Raw genomic sequence first — 23357 nt, forward strand, 5'->3', positions numbered from 1 at the left:
ACCATATTGTTCAGAGATTGTACTGAAAAAAAAAAAACAGAAAAATTGTGTAACAAAATGTATTTAATAGAAAATGAGCATGTCTATAACTATAGACAATTCCTTTCCTGAAAAGAAAAATCCGGGTCTTCACAGAAAGGAATACTTAAGAGCTTATTCAACTCTTGCTAAGCAGAGGTAAATATTAAGGGCAACCTTAAAAATTAGGTCTATGAAGCTATTGCAAGGATCATCCTGCTCCCTAGGCCCATTTCTAAAGATGAAAACAGTATTAGAGATCCTGACTAAAATATATTCCAAATATGTGACTATTATCATGTAGTCATAGTACAACTTAAAACTGTAACTAGCTCCACTCTCCTTAGATAGGGTTAACTGCAATCTGAGCATGAGGAGGGAATTAAGCGGTTCGAACTAACAACAACTAAATGCTACAAAATGGAAGGAACAAAATGGACTGGAAGAAAAAAGACAGACTTGAAACAATAGGGAGCGTCGGGGGAACATATCCATAACACAACTACAGCCTTGCCTTCATGTCGTATGGACTTGATAACTACCAAGTCAGCACAAGAGGAAAACAGCAATCCCTTTTCCTCAGAGTCTCTTCTCTAAGATTCCCATTTATGAATGTTTTTGGAAATCACCTTCACTCAAAAGAGGAAGATTCACATCCTAATTGGTAAGGTCAAAAGGGGGAACTATAGAGCTGCTGGAATGGGAAGCTTGATTCTGTTATTATGCACAAGGTATAAGCAGGTACCAATCGGTGTGTGTGTGGATATGTGTAGGTGAGCATGTATGTGCACATATGAGTATAACAGAGGAAGGATGAAGCAAAAATACTGACAAATGTTCATGGTTCCAACATGAAAGAAGCATTAGCACCTCCATTCTTCCTACATTGCTACCTGCCATGCGTTAGGAGGGGCCCCGGGCCTTGACTCCAGGGGTAATACATGAATATTGAATGAGTTAATCCAAGAGTACAAAAGTCAAATCACCAGCACAAAGTCAACCACACGGTAAATACTGAGTAATTCTAATAAAAGAAAGAAAAGCTGAGGGCAGAAGACATGTGATGTCGGAGTTAAGAAAATAAATACATAAATAAAAATAAAAAACTATAACACACACAGGCATCTACTTACACATATAAATGGTTCCTATGTATTTTTAATAACTAACCCTTGAGAATACCTCACTGGTAAACAGAAACCTGAGCATTTTGTGAAATAATTTTGTGAACACTGGTGGGTTTTTTTAGGAGTATCTATACACACTTCATCAAAATAGGTAATCCTTCTTCTATGTTCTTCTCCCTCGAATGCTTGTATAAATGTACTATACACTGTATAAAAAGAGAAGTACCTGTAAACTGTTTCAAGGGATAATTCACATGACAGTTTTACACTGAAAGATTCAGTTAAAAGCAGTGCTGTCCAAAAGTCTGACCTGCTATGGTTGATACGGGGAAAATCTTACACCAGAAGTTTTTGTTGAAGTAGAAGGTAATCAGAAAGATTCAAAAAGACTGACTACAAATGTTGGATTGGAGAGGGGAAAGGGGAAGAAGTATTTCTGAGGTTTAAAAAAAAATGAAACGTTGGTTTCGAGTAGTAGGGGAAAGCAACTTTGGCATTAAAATGAAAAGGAATTAGACACATGTGGATGGAATTTGGCTGCTGACAAACTTCCTTAGAATCTCTTGGAGGATCTGACCAGATACACAGAAAAAGTTTATTCATAACGGAAGAGAAAGGATGAAGACACCAAATGATTTGCAATGGTGAACGAATGAATGATTCAATTACCTGAGGAGGTAGGGTCTTCGGAGAAATCTGGCAACTCTTCTGGGGATCCCCATAGAATGAGTTGAATTTGTGACTTGACACAGCTGCTAGCACTGCACCCTAAAGCAAAGAGATGAAAAAAATATATTATTAAGACAAATACATAAATATGAAAAAGTTAATTACCAGGTGGTTATTTAAGAATTATTCAGAAAGTTAAATGAGATAATAGCTAGAAGAGAGTAGTTTTAAATAATTTTGGGTTCCTTTAGATAAATCACATATGCACATACCAGAATAACACTGCTGGGGATTGCAAAAGTATGCGAAAACTTTTACATCTTGAACTTAGACATATATTAGACAATGAAAATATTATATATATATATATATGATGTTATTTTTGAAAAAAAAAGTTACTACAGATATAAAAGATTGACCATATACCAAAACATTAATAGTATTAATTATCTCTGGATAGTAGGAATATGAATCATTTTTTCTTTTTTTAAACCTTTTTTCCTTTCTTTTGGTTATCAATAATGACGATGTGTTACTCCTGTACAGTAATTCTCAGTCAGGCCACACAGCAGAATCAACTACATGTTGACTCTTTATTTTTGCTTCTTAGGCCACACCCGCAGCACATGGAGGTTCCCAGGCAAGGGGTCTGATCAGAGCTGCAGCTGCCGGCCTACACCACAGCCATAGCAACACGAGATCAGAGCCATGTCTACGACCTACACACCACAGCTTACGGCAACGCCAGATCCTTAACCCTCTGAGTAAGGCCAGGGATCGAACCCACGTCCTCATGGATACTAGTCAGGTTTGTTACCACTGAGTCATGATAGGAACTGACTCTTTTAAAATATATGCATAGAAGAGTTCCCGTCATGGCACAGTGGTTAGCGAATCCGACTAGGAACCATGAAGTTGTGGGTTTGATCCCTGGTCTCGCTCAGTGGGTTAAGGATCCGGCGTGGCCGTGAGCTGTGGTGTAGGTCGCAGATGCGGCTCATATCACGTGTTGCTGTGGCTATGGTGTAGGCCGGCAGCTACAGCTCCAATTAGACCCCTAGCCTGGGAACCTCCATATGCCACAGGAGCGGCCCTAGAAAAGGCAAGAAGACAAAATGTCTGTGTGTATACATACACACAGAGTCCCTTGATTACTAGTTGAGAATCACTGTCACATTGAGTCCATGACATCCCTTAACACCAGTGGGTAGAAAAAGTTGGGAATTATTGTTTCAGTAACAAGGAGAATGATAAAAGTTATTTTTGTAAAAGGGTTCAGTTATGCGAGTACTGGGTGTAGCTGAGCATATGCAGACGCGTTCCTTGGCTCTGCCACCTTCCATCTGCATGACCCTAATTGAGTCAACCATTTAACCCCTTAAGGTTTTCCCATTTGTAAAGTGAAGATGTTAAAACTGACATAACTCACCTTATGTGACTATCAAAAGTTGTGATATTTATGAAAATGCTTTGCAAAACCACAAATTTAAGTGCAAATTATTACTAACTCTACTAACATGTAGCTAGAACCTGAGCACAGCCCTTGCTGCTCTAGGTAGAACTGCTCACTAAGTATCAAATCACCTAAGAAGTCTAAGTGTCTTAAGTCTAAATTTTAAATATTGAGCTCTTAGATTTTCCTAAAAAGAAAAATCAGTCTTCTGTGTGTGCAGGCCTTTATTAAATACTGTTAATAATAAAAATAATTAATTTTAATAATATTATTAATAGGAAGACATTTCTACAGGGTTCATTTTGGGGGCTGGTGGTCATGTTAGTGCTTTTTTCTACAAACACAAATTGAAAAAGACAGATGACAGAAGAAGAAGAGCAAAAAACAGAGAAGTGATTTTGATGATACCATTCCAGGCAACTATTTACATTTCCCAAAGTCCAGGGTTAATGCATGAGAGGTTCTTATGTGGAATTTTATGGTCAGCTACCACAGCAAAAGAAACAGTACTGAATAATGAGTTTTTCTTTCTACAGGAGAAGCTTATTTCACTTTACATATTATACTTGTTTCCTAAAAGCTGGGTGAGAATGGAATTTTTATAATATCAAATCACATACTCCTCACATCGAAACTTTGGAGATGTTTTATTTTCAAATGAAATTCAGCTGAGTTTTTCTTTCTTTCCTTTCTCTCTCTTTCTTTCCTTCCCTTTCTTTCCTTCTTTCCTTCTTCCTTCCTTCCTTCCTTTCTTTCTTTCTTTCTCTGTCTTTTGTCTTTTGTCTTTTCAGGGCCGCAACCACGGCATATGGAGGTTCCCAGGCTAGGGGTCTAATCGGAGCTGTAGCTGCTGGCCTACACCACAGCCACAGCAACGTAGGATCTGAGCCGAGTCTGTGACCTACACCACAGCTCATGGCAACGCCAGATCTTTAACCCACTGAGTGAGGCCAGGGATGGAACCCGAAACCTCATGGTTCCTAGTCAGATTCATTTCCCCTGCGCCGCGATGGGAACTCTCCAGCTGAGTTTCTTAATATGTTAGTTTTATGTTTTAAGGCTTGTTCTAGCTACCACTATAATCAAAGACCTAGAAATACTCATACTAGGAAGGCACTATTTAGAGGGAAATTCTTTTGAAACAATAGTAGCAAGTTCCTAATTTACTTGTCTTATGGCTAGCAGCTTTGTCTATTTAGCTTTTTAAATTCAATGACTGCATTTGTTTCATATATTCAATGCAAAGCTCTTATGTAAAACAGCAAAATGGTTATAAAACAGTTCATGGATTTATAGAATTTTGTTAGAGTTTGAGAGGCAACCTTCGAGATGATTCATTCAAAGAGGCTCATTTTGCAGATGAGGAAACAGGACCAGAGAGGCTTAGCAACCTATTAAGATTGCTGCCAACTAAGAGACAGAAATCAAGAATAGACAGAATTGAGGTATTCTGACTACTCTCTCCAGTTCAAAGATTTCTACAACACCGGGGCTCAAAAACCTTTTCCTGTAAAGGGCCAGACAGCGAATATTTTAGGCTTGCAGGGCATATGGTCTCTGCTGCAATTATTCAACTCTGCCATTCAGCCTGAGAGCAGCCACAGACAATTTGTACATGAACTTACATCACTGAGTCTCAACAAAACTTATATATAAAAGAGAAATATGGATGTACTAATTTATGAAATTAATCAATAATTAAGAGTGAAGTTCTTCTGTGAGCGCTTTGGTCCCCAGACTGTAGTCAGCCAACCCCTCTGCGGCACTGCTGCTATGGAAGAGCCTGTGGGTATAACAACAACATAAAACCAGATCTTGATTCAAAGCAGTGCTTCAAACTTCCCAGTTTATTAAACCCTTGATAAAGAAGTTTTCTATCTACTTTAGTTTTAGAAGATATATTTTAGTAAGTTTTGAGAGTGAGACATAGCAATTATGAGTTAAGATGACTATTTACAATATGTTGTGATTATTAATATTAAAGATGCAATTTTCTATGAACAAATTAACCTAGAAAGGAGAAGGTAGATTCTAAATTCAAAGAAAACGAGAACTGCAAGTAATTAAGCTCTATCATAATTGTAGTTAATATGTCAAACATCAAAACGGAATGTTCCCGCTAGATGACTCTGTGTCACATATAAGGAAGTGAAAAAAACAAAAAGAAAACTGGTTAGCTCAGACTTCTGCTAAGTGAACTACTGTATGCACTTAAGGAAGCAACAAAATTATTAAGTAAGGAACAGGAGCGTTGACACAGATGAATTACTGCTTTGAAGACAGAGCCAAAAGCCAATACCCCTCGCTAAGCTCAGAAACAAGCAACATGATGCTTGACAGGCAGAAGGGCAGAGGGGGTACATTTTATTTTTTATTTTTTTCTTTTAATTTTACTGAAATACAGTTGATTTATAATGCTATATTAGTTTGAGGTGTACAGCAAAGAGAATCAGCCATACATATATAAATAGGGAGGTACACTTAAAAAAATCTAAATACAAAACACCCAAGTATGAGCTGTAGAATAAGTGGCTTTGTACCCAAGTGGCAAGGTAACACATAATCATTTTGTGATATATTGAGGTGACAAAATGTATCACAGGGACATATAAACACAAATGTGTTTACTAGGATTATCTTACTAGGATTCAGAACACTGAACTAAAACCCTAAAAAGGGTGGAGAATTTGGAGAGGTTGAGGCTGAACAGAGATAACCAAAAGGCTAGAGAACATTTAAGGATTTAGGTTGACTCCATGTAAGAATTGGGTCCTAGATGATAATGAGGTAAAATCACGGACTGAATCAGAACTTCACATCTCTCTCCACATAGTCACAACCAAAGTTATCAGATTAATTAGCATAGACTATATGTATTTGATACATATGAACACAAGTCTAAAACCTAGAATTTCATAATTAAGTCAAGACATATGACTAAAGAAGACTAATAATGAGACATAAGTAAGTGCAGGAGATATGGCTACATTTAGGAGCAGTTGCATGGAACAGACATCTTAGGAATCCTTTTGTGTCTGTATTTTATAAAGATGGTCTTTTAATGTATACAATAACTTTCAAAAGCTAGACTGCTTAACTTTGGAAGTAATAAACTCTATTTTTCAGGATCAGCAGTTAATACAATTGCTCTGTAAAATATAAGATCAAAAGCATGTCAATTATTATTTATACAACTGTTTGCACCATAACAACAGTTTTCAGTTTTTAGAATCAAAGGTGCCTTTTGGATACCAGATTTACCGTTCTGAGGAGCTGGAGCCCCCAAACACTGTGCTAACTTCTGCCTCTGAGCAAACCCTCAGCACAGGGGAGGACCGTATGTAAATGCTGGCTTTCATTAGGGTAAAAAGGTCCTTGACAAATTCTTAAGTTAGCTCTTGTTGAATTGATAGAAGACTGAGAAAAGACAGCTAGGTAGAGCTTCCTGGTTGACCTCTCAAAAGGTGCTGCTTAGATGCAGCATTATTACTCCTGGATGTGCCAAGACTCCAGAGAGCAGTGCTGTACAAGAGAGCTTTCTCTGATGGCATTGTTCTATACTTGTACTGTCCAATATAGTAGCCACCAGCCGTAAATGGTATTGAGCACTTGAAACGTGGCTAGTGCAACTGAGAAAACAAATTTTAAATTTTGGAGTTCCCATTGTGACTCAAGGGGAAACGAACTTGACTAGTATCCATGAGGATTCAGGTTCGATCCCTGGCCCCACTCAGCGGGTTAAGGATCTGGTGTTGCCAGGAGCTACAGTGTGCGTCAAAGACATGGCTCAGATTTGGTGTGGCTGTGGCTGTGGTGTAGGCCGGCAGCTCCAGCTCTGATTCGACCCCTAGCCTGGGAACTTCCATATGCCATACCTGCTGCCCTAAAAAGCGCAAAAAAAAAAAAAAAAAAAGTATTTAGTATTAAAATTAAAACGTAAGTAGCCACATCTGCCTAGTGGCTATTGGATTGGACAGCGCAGCTCTATAAAGTACTGGAAAACAGCATTTCTTTTTAAAAATTTATTTTACTTTTTTTTTACAGCCACACCTGTAGTATATGGAAGTACCTGAGCTAGGAGTCAAACTGGAGCTGCAGCTGAGGCCTACAATGCAGCCAAAGCAACACCAGATCAGAACTGCTTCTGTGACCTATGCCATAGCTTGGAGCAATGCCAGATCCTTAACCCACTGAGCAAGTCCAAGGATTGAACCTGCATCCTCACAGAGATAGTGCTGGGTCCTTAACCCACTAAGCCACAGTGGGAACTCTGAAAACAGAATTTCTAAACAATTTTTTCTAATTCTGCAAAGTGCGGAACCCAAGAGACCAACTGACAATATCAGAGAAGTATGCAGCCTATATTTTTGCAATTTGCAAAATCAATAAAAGGAAAATTATAGGAAGTTATTGGAAATCTCCCTCACTTCTTGTATATATGAGTAAATGGTTTGATCCTCCAAATTGAATCACATGGATTCAACTCACCATTTCCTGAACTGATGGCAATAAACTTGCCCAAACACAGAATATTGCTTCTATTTATACAGAATTTCTTTGACATGCTTACTATAGGGAAATTCGCTTTTACAGAGGTAGAAATAATCCATGAAGCAAAGGGGATTTCTGGAACAGATTCCCTCCTGAGGCTCTTCTCTAGAGAGATAAGCGCAGACACCCACAGCTACCCCTCTAGCCCCTCCCCTGCCTTGTGCCCCTTGCCCAGGAACACCTTCACATAGATGGCACCCAGGGTTAGAGTACAGGTGTGCCTCCTTAAGAGATACATACCCATAGAGCACAGATTGTTCCAGACAGCCTAGATCACACAATCTGTTCCATGCATCCTGCTACTCAGTCTGAGAAAATACGACCCTCACGTCTAGTCCCAGACTCAGGCTTATGTAGTTTATATAAGAAGTCTTGTTTCTGCAGGACTTTTAAAAACTGAAGTGTCAAAATTCTAGAGCTTAATATGAAATAAAAAGAGGGGGCAAATCCAACATACGAAATGTCTGATAACCAAAATGGGGAAAAGAAATTTCCCATCATCATTCATAGATAGAAAATAAAATAAAGGAAAATACAAAGAAGTGTGTGATAATTCAAATTACATGCAGGGCTCTATAAATTTTAAAAATCTGCGGTTTGAAAGACAGTCTGAAAATGATGTTGATGCCTGACAATTGTCCAAAATTTTTCCCATTGGGATTTGTTGTCTCCCGCAGCCTGCTAAAGAGGCTAAATGTCAAAATGAATGTATGAATATGCAAAGGAACAGTTTCTGATTGTTGAGTACTGATACTATTATAACCAATAATAAGTAACAGTCTTGAAATTTTAGCAGAGTAAAATGAATAAAGTTTCATATTCTGGCATAAAACAGTTTCACAAAACGTTCAGAATGAGAAAAAAAGGATTAACTGCAAAAATAATAAGCTCTTACCACTATTAAAATTTATTCAAACAGGTATAAAGCTTCTTTCTGGAAGGTAAGTTATTTATAGAGATCAAAAATCTTAAATACATGTATACACTCTGATGCCAACAATTCCAGTAGCAAAGAACTTGCCCTAAGAATATAATCAGAGGTGTATAAAGATTTATTAATGAAAGCAGAGCCAATGCAATAGTATTTACGGTCATGGAAAACTGGAAGCAATGTCTATGTCCAACAGCTGGTTAATTAAATTATGACTTGTACATATAATGGCATTTTGTAGAACCATTACAACTTTGTGCTTTAAAGTAATGACTCCCGAAGGCAAACTTAGCAGAATCACTCATGGGGCTTTTTCAATAAACCTGCATGCCTGAGGCTGAGGGAAAGATGGGTGGTCTCTTGGGTGAGCTGAGTGATGCAATGAGCCATTGTTACTATGTGAATGTGTCATGTCCCTCAAGTGTGCCAAAGTGAAAGTCAGTATTTAGAAAGAATATTTTGTCATATGGTATAAAAAAAAAGCTGGTTCTGTGAAATTCACACAACATAAAAGTAACCCTTCTAAAGTTTGTAATTCAGTGCTATTTAGTACACTCACAATGTTGTGCAGCTACCACTTCTGTCTAGTCCCAAACATCTTCATCACTGCCCCACCCCCGCCCCCGCCCAAGTCCCATTAAGCAGTCAAAACCCAGTGCCTGGCAATCACCAGTTTGCTTTCTGTCTCTGTAGATGTACACCCATAAATATCTATCCTAGATACTGCAAATAAATGGAATCATCCAGTATGTGGCCTTTTATATCTTTTACTGCAGGTCAATATGCAATCATTCCAGCACCATTTGTTAAAAAACTATTCCTTCTCCACTGAATTGCTTTGGCACTTTTATTAGAAATCAACTGACTGTAAATATAAGGGATCATTTCTGAACTCTTAATTCTGTTCCACTGGTTACATGTCTAACTCTATACCATACTAGTACTCAGAATCCTGACATCTGTAGCTTTAGAGTAAGTGTTGAAATTGGAAAATACGAGCCTTCCAACTTTGTTCTTTTTTTTTGTCACAAGTCAAAACAAAGGTATTTTTTATTGAAGTATAGTTGAATTATAATGTTAGTTTCAGTTATTTTTAAATAATATTTTATAATGTGTTAGTTTTAGTTATATTTTTATAGATTATACTCCATTTAAGTTATAAAATATTGACTATATTCTCTGTACAATATACATGCAACTCAATGTTGAGAGCAGCATTACTTTCAAATTCGTTCTTTTTTAACAGATTGTTTTGGTTATTCTAGATCCTCTTCACTTCCATATAAATTTTAGGATCACTGTGCCAATTTATGGTAAAATTTTGGTAAGGATGCTGCTGAATCTATAGATCAACTTGGGAAGAATTGCTGTCTTAACAACACTGAGTCTTCCAATCCACAAACATTAACTATCTCTCCATTTATTTAGATCTTTTAAAATTTCTCTTAAGCAATGTTAGTTTACAAGTTGTAAAATTCTCTTGTTAAATTTATTCTTAAGTATTTCATTTTTTTCCATGGTATTGTGAATGGAACTCTTTCTTAATTTCATTTTAATATTATTCATTGCTCATCTATAGAAACACAATTCAATTCTGTATACTGATTTTATATCCTGTGATGTTGCTAAACTTATCATTTCTAATAGATTTTTTACAGATTCCTTAGGATTTTCTACATACAGGATCATAAGTGATCAGTAAATAAAGACAGTTTTACTTTCTTTCCAATCTGGATGGCTTTTATTTTATTTTATTTTTTTGCCCAAGTGTACTAGAGCCTGGTAATTTGTATTTTTAGTAAGTTCCCAGGTGACATTGGGGATCACACTTGGAGACCGACTGCCCTAAAGAATGTATATCACGGGATGGATATGGTACTAGAGGAAAGGAATGGAAGGGAAGTGAATATCACAATATAGCACAAGTATAAGATCCTCTTGTTCTAAATACTATGAATGAAAATGATGATCAATATGGTGAGAAAAGTCGAAGCATAATTATTTTGGAAAAAAATACATAAATAGAGATTACCCAGTGCTATTTTTGATGTCCTATACATTTTTTTGAAAGCCTTTAAACACCTCAAAAATGTTAATGATGCCAATGACTGGGAAAAAGCTAAAACGGAATGGAAAGTCCATTTAGGAGTTAGAGTGGTTTATAAATAGAGACCAAATCAAAGGTATTAAATAGTAAAATCATCATAAAACAATAACAATAACAATGTTAACAGAAAATATCTATGGCGTACTTATGACCATCAGGTACTGTTCTCTAACTGCTATAATATATTAATTCATTAAATCCTTACAATCCTATGAGTTAGCTATTATCATTATCTGCATTTTATAGACAAAGAAATTGAGGCACAGGGAATTTAAATAACCCATTCAAGGTTATACAGCTAGGAGGCGTCAGAGTCAAGATTTACCCATGGCAATGCAGCTCCAGAGGCCACTCTTTCCCATAACGTGTACTCCTTCTCTTTCTTCCTGACACTGACAATAAAAATTTCCTACCTCTGACTATGTGAAAAAAGCAATTTTCTATTGCTTTCTGTGAACTTTCATTTTAATCAGTTCAAAGGGAATCACAGTAATTAGACTGTTCCCACCATTTGAGGAACTTAAAAACAGTGTCTGGGTAGAACAAAGGGTGCCTAGCTGTTCATTTGTGAAAACAAGTTGTGTGGTGGGCTCTATAAGCCAAGGAAGTTGCAATCTCTGTTCTAGAAGTTTGCAGAAGTGGCAGAACGAGGAGAATTAGTTTCTTGAGGAAGGGAAGTATAACGAGCTTTAACCAGCGTGGCTGAATCACTCACAGGAATGCAGCTTCACTAGAAGCTGGAAAAAAACTCAATGATAACTTTGCTGATGTTCCTAAATCTAGGTTGTTTGGCGGGTCTTGAAATTTTAAATAGGCCTGCAAAGGGATGTGGTAAATTCACATGACCCCTCTCTGTTGTGACTGCTTGCTCCTGTCCAAATGAATCTTAGTCACCACTCTGGCTATTTTAGGTCAAGTCTGATTTTGTGGCACTGGGAGAAAGACAGCATGTTTCTTGTGATGGGGCAAGTCTTAGCCTGACAGTAGAAGGTCTGTACTTGGGCAATGAAAGGTTCAACTCCACAGACAGGAAAATATCACATAGGAAAAAACAAAATTAGAGTCAAAAAGACTTTAGGGGAGAATTGAGAACAAAGTTCCTTTGGGGAAGAAAGTAACTGCAAAAATGGGCGACTGAATTTAACTTTGGATAAAGATTTTTTCTTTTGTAGGCTACACTGGTTCAGGTGTGCAGCAAAGCAAAAAATAAAAGTCTTGGGAAACTTTTTTGGGAATCATCTCAATAATGGCATGTCATTAATAATTATTTTTTTGCCGAGGATATTTAAAGTAAATAGAGAAGAGCCAGCATGAACCCCTGGCTGCAAAAACAATGAGGGGAAAGCCTTAACTGGGAATAATCATCACTAACAATAACAAGTTAGAATGTCCTCTGCTCTGTAGTTGTACTCTCCAATAGAACTTTTTGCAATGATGGAAATGTCCTCTATTTGCACCGTCCAATATGGCAGCAACTAGTCACATGTGGTTACTGAACACTGGAAATGTGGTAATGTGATTGAGGAATTGACCTTTTAATTTAATGTAATTTTATTTTATTTTTTGCTTTTTAGGGCCGCACCCGTGGCATATGGAGGTTCCCAGGCTAGGGGGCTAATCGGAGCTGTAGCTGCCAGTCTACACCACAGCAATGCCAGATCTGAGCCGAGTCTGCAACCTACACCACAGCTCACGGCAATGCCAGATCCTTAACCCATTGAGCAAGGCCAGGGATCGAACATGCAACCTCATGGTTCCTAGTTGGATTCATTTCTGCTGCGCCACAACAGGAACCCCCTAATTTTATTTAATTTTAATTAATTTGGATTTACATAGTTACATGTGGCTAGTGGCTAATACGTTGGCCAGTTCAGCTCTATAGGATAATATTGTGGCCTACAGAAGTTTCCCCAAAATTGATATAAATGTTCTTATATAGAGTGGAAAATAATTATTCATATATTTCAGGGCTCCAATAATAATGAATTATATTATTGCAACTTATGACATATCTGAAAATACTTCTGAAGAGAAGTTTTATAGTTGGAAGGAGGCTAATCAACCTCCTTACCTAATCAACCACTTAGGGGACAGAGCTAACTTTTCTTTTTTGGCCGCACCCAGGGTATGTTGAAATTCTCAGATCAGGAATCAAACCCATGCTACAGCAGCGACAATGCCGGATCCTTGACCTGCTGAGCCACAAGGGAACTTCCAGAGCTAACTTTCTTATAGTAATCAAAGTATGTCAAACATAAGTTAATTTTAAGATCATAATATAATAGTCGCTACTGTTGGGGGCAGGAGGGAAATGCTGTCCGATTAGATTTTTACCCAGTGCTGAAAAAATTCCATTATTTTGGGTCTTTTTCAAAAACTTTTAAAGTCACCATATGGGGTAATTACTTTTTTTTTCCTTAAATTTTGGGGGGTGGAGGATAGGGAGTATGGTAAAAGGAAGAAAGGTACCTTAGAAAGAATAAAGAAAAAGTGAGAAAGGTGATTTGAAAATATTTTCTAGTAGAACACTGTAATGGGGATTTTTACTGCTTTTGCAATGGTTGTTCAATCCTAGTTCCAATTCTAATTTGGTGTTGTTTCCATTAAACTAAACTTACATTTTTGTCAAAATATTTAATTTGAGAAAACATGACCTAGATTCAAATTCAACAATAATGGATAATAAGAGCAAATCACAATTTTAAGTGAACACTGAACACTGGAACATATTTCTGCGATGAATTTTAAAGATAACACAAATCTAAAATATGATTAATCTTTCACTTATTATAACATTTTTGGATTGTGCTTATATATTACCTTAAATTAATTACAAAACCAAAATCTTATTGAAATAATGGTAACTTGGGGAGTGAGAATTTAGCTGCAAAGAAAACAGCCAAGCCAACATCAGGATAATATTCATGGACACTGAAACAGAATAAAAGCATTATCATCGACTGCAACTATCTGGCTTTTTGCTGATTTCTTTAATTTACCTTCAGTTTCCTTCTTGCATTGAATTTCCTCAGTTGCTCTACTGTTTCTGGAAGATGAATCTTGTAGGCATAACGATCCCGCTCCTACAAAAGAAGAAAGATAATGAACACATATAATGGTTTAAAAAAGTGAAGAAGCTTCATCTAAAATAAAAAGTAAAGCCCAATGAAAGTCAAACTGATAGTAAAATAGTATTTCATTTTCAACAATAACAAAGGGCTAAAATAATGGGCTGTGCGATTTTCAGATTATGGCTAAAATAATTAATCATAATTATTATGAAGATATGAAGTTACTTTTGCCACAATCTTGTCAGCAAGAAATGAAATCCTTTAGGGGTTTCATTCCCTTTGTCAGATCTTTTGTAATCTTTGCAGGTAGTAGAAATGAGATCACTTCTTTGCAGGTAGTAGAAATGAGATCAAGCCTCTGAGGCTGTGTGTGTGTGTGTGTGTGTGTGTGTGTGTGTGTGTGTGTGTGAGAGGAGAGAGGGAGAGGGGGAGAGGGGGAGGACTTGGGGAAAGTGGCCTGAAAGACGCATGTCATGTCTGGATTCTAGAGCAAGAAACAGGTACTGGAGCTGATTTTTCAAGTACTCTTTAATCCACAGAATAAACTTCTTTTTCCAAGGTCTGACTTTTTTTTTTTTTTTTTTTTTAGTTAGAGTTCTTGATAACAAGGAAACTGATGACTCAAAAGTGAAAGCTACTAACAGAAGATTGAAAAAAAGAAAAGAAGGCTGGCTGACTGTGGAGGGATCTCAGGACTCATGGTGTGATCCTGTGGTGATATCACTGGGATGATTTTTTTGCCTCTTAAAATACCCCCACCTGAGCAGCTCACAACCAGAAAACTCCAAAGATGAGGAGCAAAGACAAAATGACCCCCAAGAAAAGCCTCCTCTCTTTAGCCAAAGGACTGAGAAGACTCTGGCTATGCACAGGAACCCTGTGGAATTCATCCACCCCATCCCAGGGGATCACCATGAATGAAGCCAAGTTCCTCCCCCTTAGAACCCTTCCCACCAAACCAGCCCTGCCCGAAGCAAACAAGAGCAAGGGGGTGGCACCCCCCCCCCCCAGAGAGCAGAGGTAGGATTACAAAGAGGAGGTAGAGGGGGAAGAAGGTGCTTTGGCACAGTGTAAAGCCAATCACAACCAGCACAGCAAGAGCTTTGAGATTAAACTATGGTTATGAAGTGCCACCCAGGTTGCACATGAGCCTCTGGGCAACATACAAGTGGGACAGACCAGATGAGTACTGCAAAGGCATTGAAAATGAAATTGGCATTTGAATTACAGCCCAGAAAAGTGGACTAGGACATGAGTTCCGAATCTAATTGGGCTAAATGCCTACTAAAACAGGAGATTTAAATAAGAATCACAGTCTCCTAACATAATAATACTAAAAATGTCCAGCACGCTACCCAAAATACCTCTTCATACTAAGAACCAGGAAAATCTCGATTAAATTAAATTAAAAATTTAAAAGTTTACGATAAATCACTTCCATGCTCCATGTTTAACCTTTCTATGGGCTTTGTAATTCCAAATACCTCCCAATCACTCATCACAATTTTCCTTCCTGAACTGCTCTCATTCTAGGTAATTCTTTCCCACTCGCATTTTTACTCCCTGGTCCTGGGCTCTGTCACTTCCTGACTAGATAACCACAGCTTCTATAGGATCTCTCTGCCTCACTGTTTGCTTTGCAACAGGCAACCCAAATGTGCCAGTGTCTAAAGGAATTATATGAGCATGCTGCTTGCCCTGTATCTCTGCTCAAAAGCTTGCAGTGGTTTTCTATTCTCGGTACCCCAATATCTAAAGAACTTAATTTGGCATTCTAGACTGAAATATTCTTCCCTCAAAGCAAATTTTCATTCTCCTACTGCTACAACCCTTCGAATGGCTGACATTTGTATTAGACCAGTGTTTCCTGCCCCCCTTGCCTCCGCCAATGCCCTGACACTTGTGTGCTATGCTCCTCTGTACCTCCCACGTGGGGCACACTGCTACCTTCAATCCTGCTAACAAGTGCAGCCCTCCCTGGAGCTGGCATCCCATCCTCCCCCCACCTTCGTCTTCCTGGGCCCATACTTCTGTACTCTTGTGTGATGCTTCAAGATTATCTTTCTGTGTTGTTATGTTATATTAATATCATTTAAACATTTGTTTCATGGTCTAACTATATCTTTTCCTCTCTAATAGCTTTTTAGTACGTAGTAGACTATGAACTCTATTTCTAGTGAACACCTTTTCAGATCACCATTCACTAAGGTAAAGTGGAGGGGGCAAGAAAGATACGGTCCCAAAATATGTTTTTAATAAAATCATGCTTAAATTATGATTCCTGATATTTTCTAGGCAGATGAAATCACAAAATAAAAAAAAATCCATTAAGGTCCCTCTTATCAGAAAATAAGTTAACAAGGAGTCCCCTTCGTGGCTCAGTGGTTAATGAACCCGACTAGGAACCATGAGGTTGCGGGTTCGATCCCTGGCCTTGCTCAGTGAGTTAAGGATCTGGTGTTGCCATGAGCTGTGGTGTAGGTCGCAGACACGGCTCAGATCCCACATTGCTGTGGCTGGGGTGTAGGCCAGCAGCTCTGATTCGACCCCTAGCCTGGGAACTTCCACATGCTGCAGGTGTGGCCCTAAAAAGCAAAATGAAATAAAATAGAAAATAAGTTAACAATAACAATTCCAAGGTATTATAAAAACGAGACAAAAGAGTAAAAACAGCATTTTTTCTGGATTTAACATTCCTATGGGAAACTAACAGTAATATGATATGAAATCAGAAAAATGACTATAGCAATATGTCTTGCACGTTAATGAAGTACTTGATTAAGTGCCCCTTGTGCACACTGATTGTTGAACATGGGTGTGTTGACTGATTTTTCCAAAATTCAAATGGATTAGCCTAACATAAATACCCTTTTCATGCTTTATTATCATCAATATACTTGGGGTCTACATATTAAGGCCACAAAGGGTATGAAAAGACCTCAATCATCTATGAGAAAATTAGAATCTTAGTTGGTCTTACTTTTGTTGAAATGAGTATTTATAGCAGACAGCATTAATGTAAACGAAAGTGTTCAACAGGCATTATTTAACAACCACAAGACATTCACATATTACTTGGTCTAGTCACTCAATTCTTTTTTGATATGGTATAATTGAATAGGACTTTTTTTTGGTGGTGGTCTTACCAAAGAAATAATTTTTTTTGGCCACAAAGCAATGGTGTCCTGACTTTGAGTACTTTTCATTACAAGGATTTTCACCATTTTATTTCTTTATATTGCAGTTATTCAGGAGTTTTTCATATTTAAATCATAGCTTAAATTTTAGCCATTGCTAAACTGCCACCACTTATATGCACAGAAGTCATTTAAAAGTATACAGGGAAAAGTACTGAAATATAACATAAGCCTGTTCTCATCAGCTAGGGAACATTCTCATTGAATTCTTCAATCTTTAGATGACACACTGCAGTGACGGTAAACGTAGTTTGGTCATGGCATATGACACTAAGCTTAAACAGCCTTCTGGAACTTTTTCACTTAAGTTACTGATATTTGTTATATTTTGTCTTTCTGGTGCCAGAAATCTATTGTGTATTAAGCTCAGATTATTTGGAATAATAACTATAATTATTGCAAGGATAAGGGTTTCCAAAAATAAATGTTATTAGTCAGGATATGCAAAATAATGAAGGCCAAATTTTCTAAAGGATCTTAAAAATGACTAATATGGCTGCCATTTTCACTGTTCTCTGGCATTTAAACCAGCTTCAAATGAACAAAAGATCCCCATTACGGAGAAACTGAGAAAGGCAAAGGCAAAACAGGAGTCGCCTCCAAACTATTTACTTCTGGCAGGAAAGAAAAGTACTGAGAAAGTATCTCAGAACTGTTTACTACTCTTTTCTGGAGGCTGTCAAGAATAACTACAACTGGGAGGATTCAAGTCAAGAATAACTAGAACAGGAGTTCCCATTGTGGCACAGTGGTTAATGAATCCGACTAGGAACCATGAGGTTGCGGGTTCAATCCCTGCCCTTGCTCAGTGGGTTAAGGATCCGGCGTTGCCGTGAGCTGTGGTGTAGGTTGCAGACGCGGCTCGGATCCCTCATGGCTGTGGCTCTGGCGTAGGCCGGTGGCTACAGCTCCGATTCGACCCCTAGCCTGGGAATCTCCATATGCCTCGGGAGCGGCCCAAGAAATAGCAACAACAACAACAACACAAAAGACTAAAAAAAAAAAAAAAAGAATAACTAGAACTGAGTATTAGATTTGAGGAGTAATATTCTTAAGGAGAATCAAGATATAATATTATAATATTATAGAATCTCAACACTGTTCTATAATATTGTTATTCCGTGCTACCACCGTTAAGATACATTATTAATCTACATTTTGATAGATATTATTATTTTGCACAACTTCTTGGGAGTTAGCATGGCACAGGAGGCTGAACATTTATTTGTTTATTCCTTCATTAAACCATTACCTAGTATTTATGAGCACCTGTTACATGTCAGACACTTTCAAAGGTTCTCTACAGACGTGAACCAACAGCCAGAAATTCCCACTCATATGCAGCTTATATTTTACGAGAGTAGGCAGACAAACAAATAAGTAAAGTATGTCTAATGGTGGCAAATGGTATGGAGAAAAGTAAGGCAGGGAAGAGGGATTGGGAATGCTGGTGGCAGGGGACATGGCTTCTCTCAAATTTTAAATTGGGTGGCTAGGGAAGATCTTACTAAGAAGCTGATATCTAAACAAAGATCTGAAGATGGTGAGGGAAGAAGCCATGAAGTTATCTTGGGGAAGAGGCCTAGCTTAAAGGTATACATTCAGGAGTCACAAGTGTGCAGATAGCATTAAGCCATTAAAACTAGATGGGGTCTGCAAAGGTCTGAGCACAGCCAGAGAGAAAGAGGAGGAGCAAGGCCACGGGCTGTGGCACTCCACTGTCAAGAGGTGGGTGGGGGAGGTGAGGAAGAATCAGCAAGATCTGAGAAGGAGCAGCCAGAGAGGTGGAAGGGAAACCAGGAGAGCAAGGTATCCTGAAGCGAGGCAGGACACTGCTTTGGGAAGATGGATGTCAAATGCTGTTGATGTGCCAAGATGGAGAAATCTGAGATGGGACCACTGGACTCAGCAATGGGAAGGTCATCAGTGACTCCACAAGAGCTGTTTTAGGAGTTGGGAGGATTGCAATCCTGACTAGGGAGGGTCCAAGGGAAAGATGGGAGAGAAACTGGAGGAAGCGAGTAGAGATAACTCTTTCTAGGAGTTTTGCTGTCAAGGGGAGCAGAGAATAGGGGCGGAAGCTGAAGGAGGTTGTAGGTCAGGAGAAGGTAGAGGTAGGGGAGTGTGTGTGGGTGTGTGTGTACAATAAAAATAAACTATAGCTTGTTAGTTCCAAAAGAGATATGAGGTTGATGATGTAGGGAAGGGGAAAATATGGGACAGGGACAATGAGTAAGTGACTTGGATAGGATCTTGAGTACAAAGGAAAGGGGTGTGGTAGGCTGAATTAAAATCCTGGTGCCAGCACTGACAACTTTTGTCACTTGTGGCAAGATGCTTAACCTCTCTGAGGCTTACTTTATTCTCATCTATAAAGTGAGAATTTCCTGGAACTGTTAAACAGTGTAATGTCTTCATCAAATAGTCCTGTCTCATTGAAGTCTCATGTAATCATTTTCTTTAATACTCATCAGCAGGATGGGATATTAAAAAAAAACTTTAAAAAAATCTGTCCTTTTCCTAGGATAATAAATCTATATCTAGTATCTACTGAAATGAAAATGATGCTGTAAAGTATACAGTCACATTCAAAAGAAAGATAATTACTTTTTTGTCTTTTTATTTTTTGTCTCATGTACCTTAAGCCATGGGTGATTCAGCGCTTCATAAACAGTGATCCTTTCAGCGGGATCCAGCATCAGCATGCGACGTACTAGGTCTTTGGCACTTTCAGAGATATGGCTCCACTGCCTTGGATTCATCTGAAGAGGAAGGAAGGAAAATTACACATTTCTATCCAGTGAGAAGTTACCATTCACTGTTATATTTAATATTCCTATGCTGTTTCAACATGAATAGAATTGTCAGAGCAAAGTAGAGGAATCTGATTCTTAAAGGCTTGCTTTTTAAGAGGACAGATGCAATTCTTTTGCTGTGATTGTTGTTGTTCGTTATATGAGAATTTGTATCAGTAAATATTCTTTATACATGTCCTTGTTGTTATCTAAGTAATAATATTTTTAATAATTGAAGAATAGAATCTAGACTCTAAAGAGACTAAGAACACTTTGACCCAGAAGAACTAAAATAAAATTGAAAACACCAGATTCTTAATCTGTTAAGTTACCATGGAACTACAATAATATTTCTCGTCCTTTTTTTTGTTTGTTCTTTTAGGGCCGAACCTGCGGCATATGGAGGTTCCCAGGCAAGGGGTTGAATCGGAGCTGTAGCCGTCAGCCTATACCACAGCCACAGCAACCTGGGATCCAAGCTGCATCTGTGACCTACACCACAGCTCACGACAATGCCAGATCCTTAACCCACTGAGCAGAGGCCAGGGATCAAACCTGTGTCCTCATGGATACTAGTCAGATTCGTTTCCACTGAGCCACCATGGGAACTCCTCCAATAAATTTTTTTACAGTGCCTTTTTTTTCTGTGCTCTCTATACGTGGAAGTTGCCAGGCCAGGGACTGAACTCATGCCACAGCAGCAACCTGAGCTGCTGCAGTAATAATGCCAGATCCTTAACCTGTTGCACCACACAACTCGTGTTGTGGTTTCGAAACAGGAGGGAAGGGAGCAAGGCACAACCTTAAAACAATGACATAGCCATTGAGGCTATGACATAGACTGTTTAGAACCAACTAATATTTCATTTTTAAAATTGGAATTAGCAGTGATTGTGAAACCAAACAAAGTAGCTTTTTATTAATGGGATACTTTGGTCTCTGTATGTCATTTTCAGTATTTAGGAGACAATATACCATTAGTATAGGCCCTACACAAAACCCAATTCACTTGTATATTGTTCTTCGTGAAGTTACTTTTGCTCCCCTTTTAGAGATGAAACAACTAAGCAACAAGATAAATTGACTAAAGTCAAACCGAATTATTATGAGTTTTTCAAAAGACACAGGACCTGTGAGACAAGGCTGTGGATATGTGAGGAAAAGAATTTCAAGGCCCCTGGGGAAAGGGGTATTTCTGGGACTAGGAGCCAGGAAAAAATGGAAAGGAATGTTTAGGGCTTCTTGTCAGGAAGGCAAGTGGGGACGGACGGAGGGGAGAGATGGGGTAGGGGCTCACTTCTATTTAATATCAGGAAACTGACTGATTGGCTGAGCTCACGGGAGCTGCCTGGCGCGGGAGCTTTAAGCAATGCCATGGCTTTAACTGGCAGGGACCTATGTCACCTTCTAAGGGAGAAAGATACAGAATAAAGTCCCTAATAGTTTAAAGCCAAATGAAACATTACAATCTGGCCAAGGGTTGGCATTAGACATTTCACTCAGGCTAATGTGAGGCACTGTTCTAGTAGATGGGGAGCGAAAAATGTTCCATTTTCTTTTTCTAACAGGCAGAACTCCAAATGAGAGTCACTTCTCTTGTCGGATCCCTTAATTAAAATGAATGTTGAGATTGTGATCAGTGGACTGGTTTGAAACAAGGAGGTGAGTGATTAGATGGGCCTTGGCCTTGTTGCCTGTTCCCTATCCTGGAGCTGATGAATCATCTGTCCTCAGGAAAGGGGTTGAAAATCATCTGGAAGTGGTGGTAAGATTTCCAAAGTGAGTAGAGGATGAAGTATACTCCCCTGTTCTTTTATGACGGAGCCCAATTCAGGATTTTCTCTTCCTTTGGCAGAGAAGAGTAGTTGAAATTCATCTGGGAGGTTGTGCTCATAAGGGGAACAAAAACAAGGCTACAAAACAGCCTCACTTATTTCAATACTCAAGCCAGGCAGCTGAGACAGCAACAAGTCAGATAACATTTTAGACTTCGCGAAATCTATTTTCGTCCATTGTAAAAAATTAAAATTAAAGGTTAGCTATATTTTTAGCTAATTAATATCCTCTCATATCTACCTTAAAAGATCAAGTAAGCTAGTAAATAAGAATACAAAGTTAAATTATAATCATTTAAGACCAGCAGCAGTTGATAAACCTTGATAAGTTAAATGTGTTACATATAAAATATGTCACCAAATCTTTTTTGAAAATGCTCACATAGTGATCAAGGATTTTTGTTAATATTTCTTTTGTTAAGAACCATCAGGGTGATGAAATGATATTTTTGAGATCTGCTTCAAAATAATCTAGTAGCATGTAGAATATAGATACAATAAAATTGTCCACACATTGGTAAGTATTAAAGCTGGGGGTTCATTATACTATTATCGCTACTATTTTATTAGAAATTTTCAATAATAAAAAATATAAAAATAAATGGTGACACAATCATAGCAGAGTATTTTCTTTTCTTTCTTTCTTTCTTTCTTTTTTTTTTTTTTTGTCTTTTTGCCTTTTTTACGGCTGCTCCTGCAGCATATGGAGGTTCCCAGGCTAGGAGTCGAATCGGAGCTGTAGCCGCTGGCCTACACCACAGCCACAGCAACGCGGGATCTGAGCCGTGTCTGCAACCTACACCACAGCTCACGGCAATGCCGGATCCTTAACCCACTGAGCAAGGCCAGGGATTGAACCCGCAACCTCATGGTTCCTAGTGGGATTCGTTAACCACTGAGCCACGATGGGAACTCCAGCACAGTATTTTCTTAAATGCCCAACAGGTTGATCATCGATGGTAGAGATGGATCTACACTTCAAACTAGGCTGTTGAAAACCTGGGGCTTTTGTAAGAAAGCCATGAATATATGCGAGAGGTGAGGTTAGCCAGGTAAAAGAGTAAATAAGTTATTAACCTCAAAGCTTCAAATCCCCAGGTATAGGAATCATGATATTGCTGCCACCATCCATCTGACTATATTGTAATACTAAGAATAGAAAATTGTGAGACAATTTAATTTTTGGACATACGTGAACAGTTTCAAGTTTTTTTTTTTTTTTTTATATACAAAGAAACAAAGATAACTATTCAATGCTTTAAAAATAGACAAAATCAAATACCAAAAGCTGCTGGAATGAAGCAGATTGCCTTGGAAACCAGGAAGTTAGGGACTGAACAAACACAAAGGAAGAATTCTATTATTAGCAAATGCTTATAACTCAAAAAGGCAGGTGGGGGATTGTATTATATGGTACCTACGTCATAAATCGCTGTTGAGGATGAAATGAGTTAATTTAAGTGCTTAGAATAGCTCCTGGCACTTAGGAAGTGCTATGTGTGAGTTAGCTATCATTATTGCTAGTATTATTATTATGCTGATGAGTTACTAATTGTGTTTATTTTCATATGTGAGTATCTGTAATTTCACTTGGCAAAATTCA

General features: G+C 38.2%; 1 protein-coding gene across 1 annotated transcript in view; it reads right to left on the reverse strand.

Annotated features, from left to right (window-relative positions):
• CASK (calcium/calmodulin dependent serine protein kinase) overlaps positions 1-23357 on the reverse strand; it is a 368751-nt gene that overhangs the window by 98623 nt on the left and 246771 nt on the right. The window contains 4 exon segments of the mRNA XM_003360270.5: positions 1815-1859; positions 1862-1913; positions 13856-13939; positions 19764-19886. Of these exon segments, the coding sequence (XP_003360318.2) occupies positions 1815-1859; positions 1862-1913; positions 13856-13939; positions 19764-19886 (304 nt within the window).

The sequence above is a fragment of the Sus scrofa genome, chromosome X (assembly GCF_000003025.6).
Source record: "Sus scrofa isolate TJ Tabasco breed Duroc chromosome X, Sscrofa11.1, whole genome shotgun sequence".
In the NCBI taxonomy this organism is placed as follows: Eukaryota; Metazoa; Chordata; class Mammalia; order Artiodactyla; family Suidae; genus Sus; species Sus scrofa.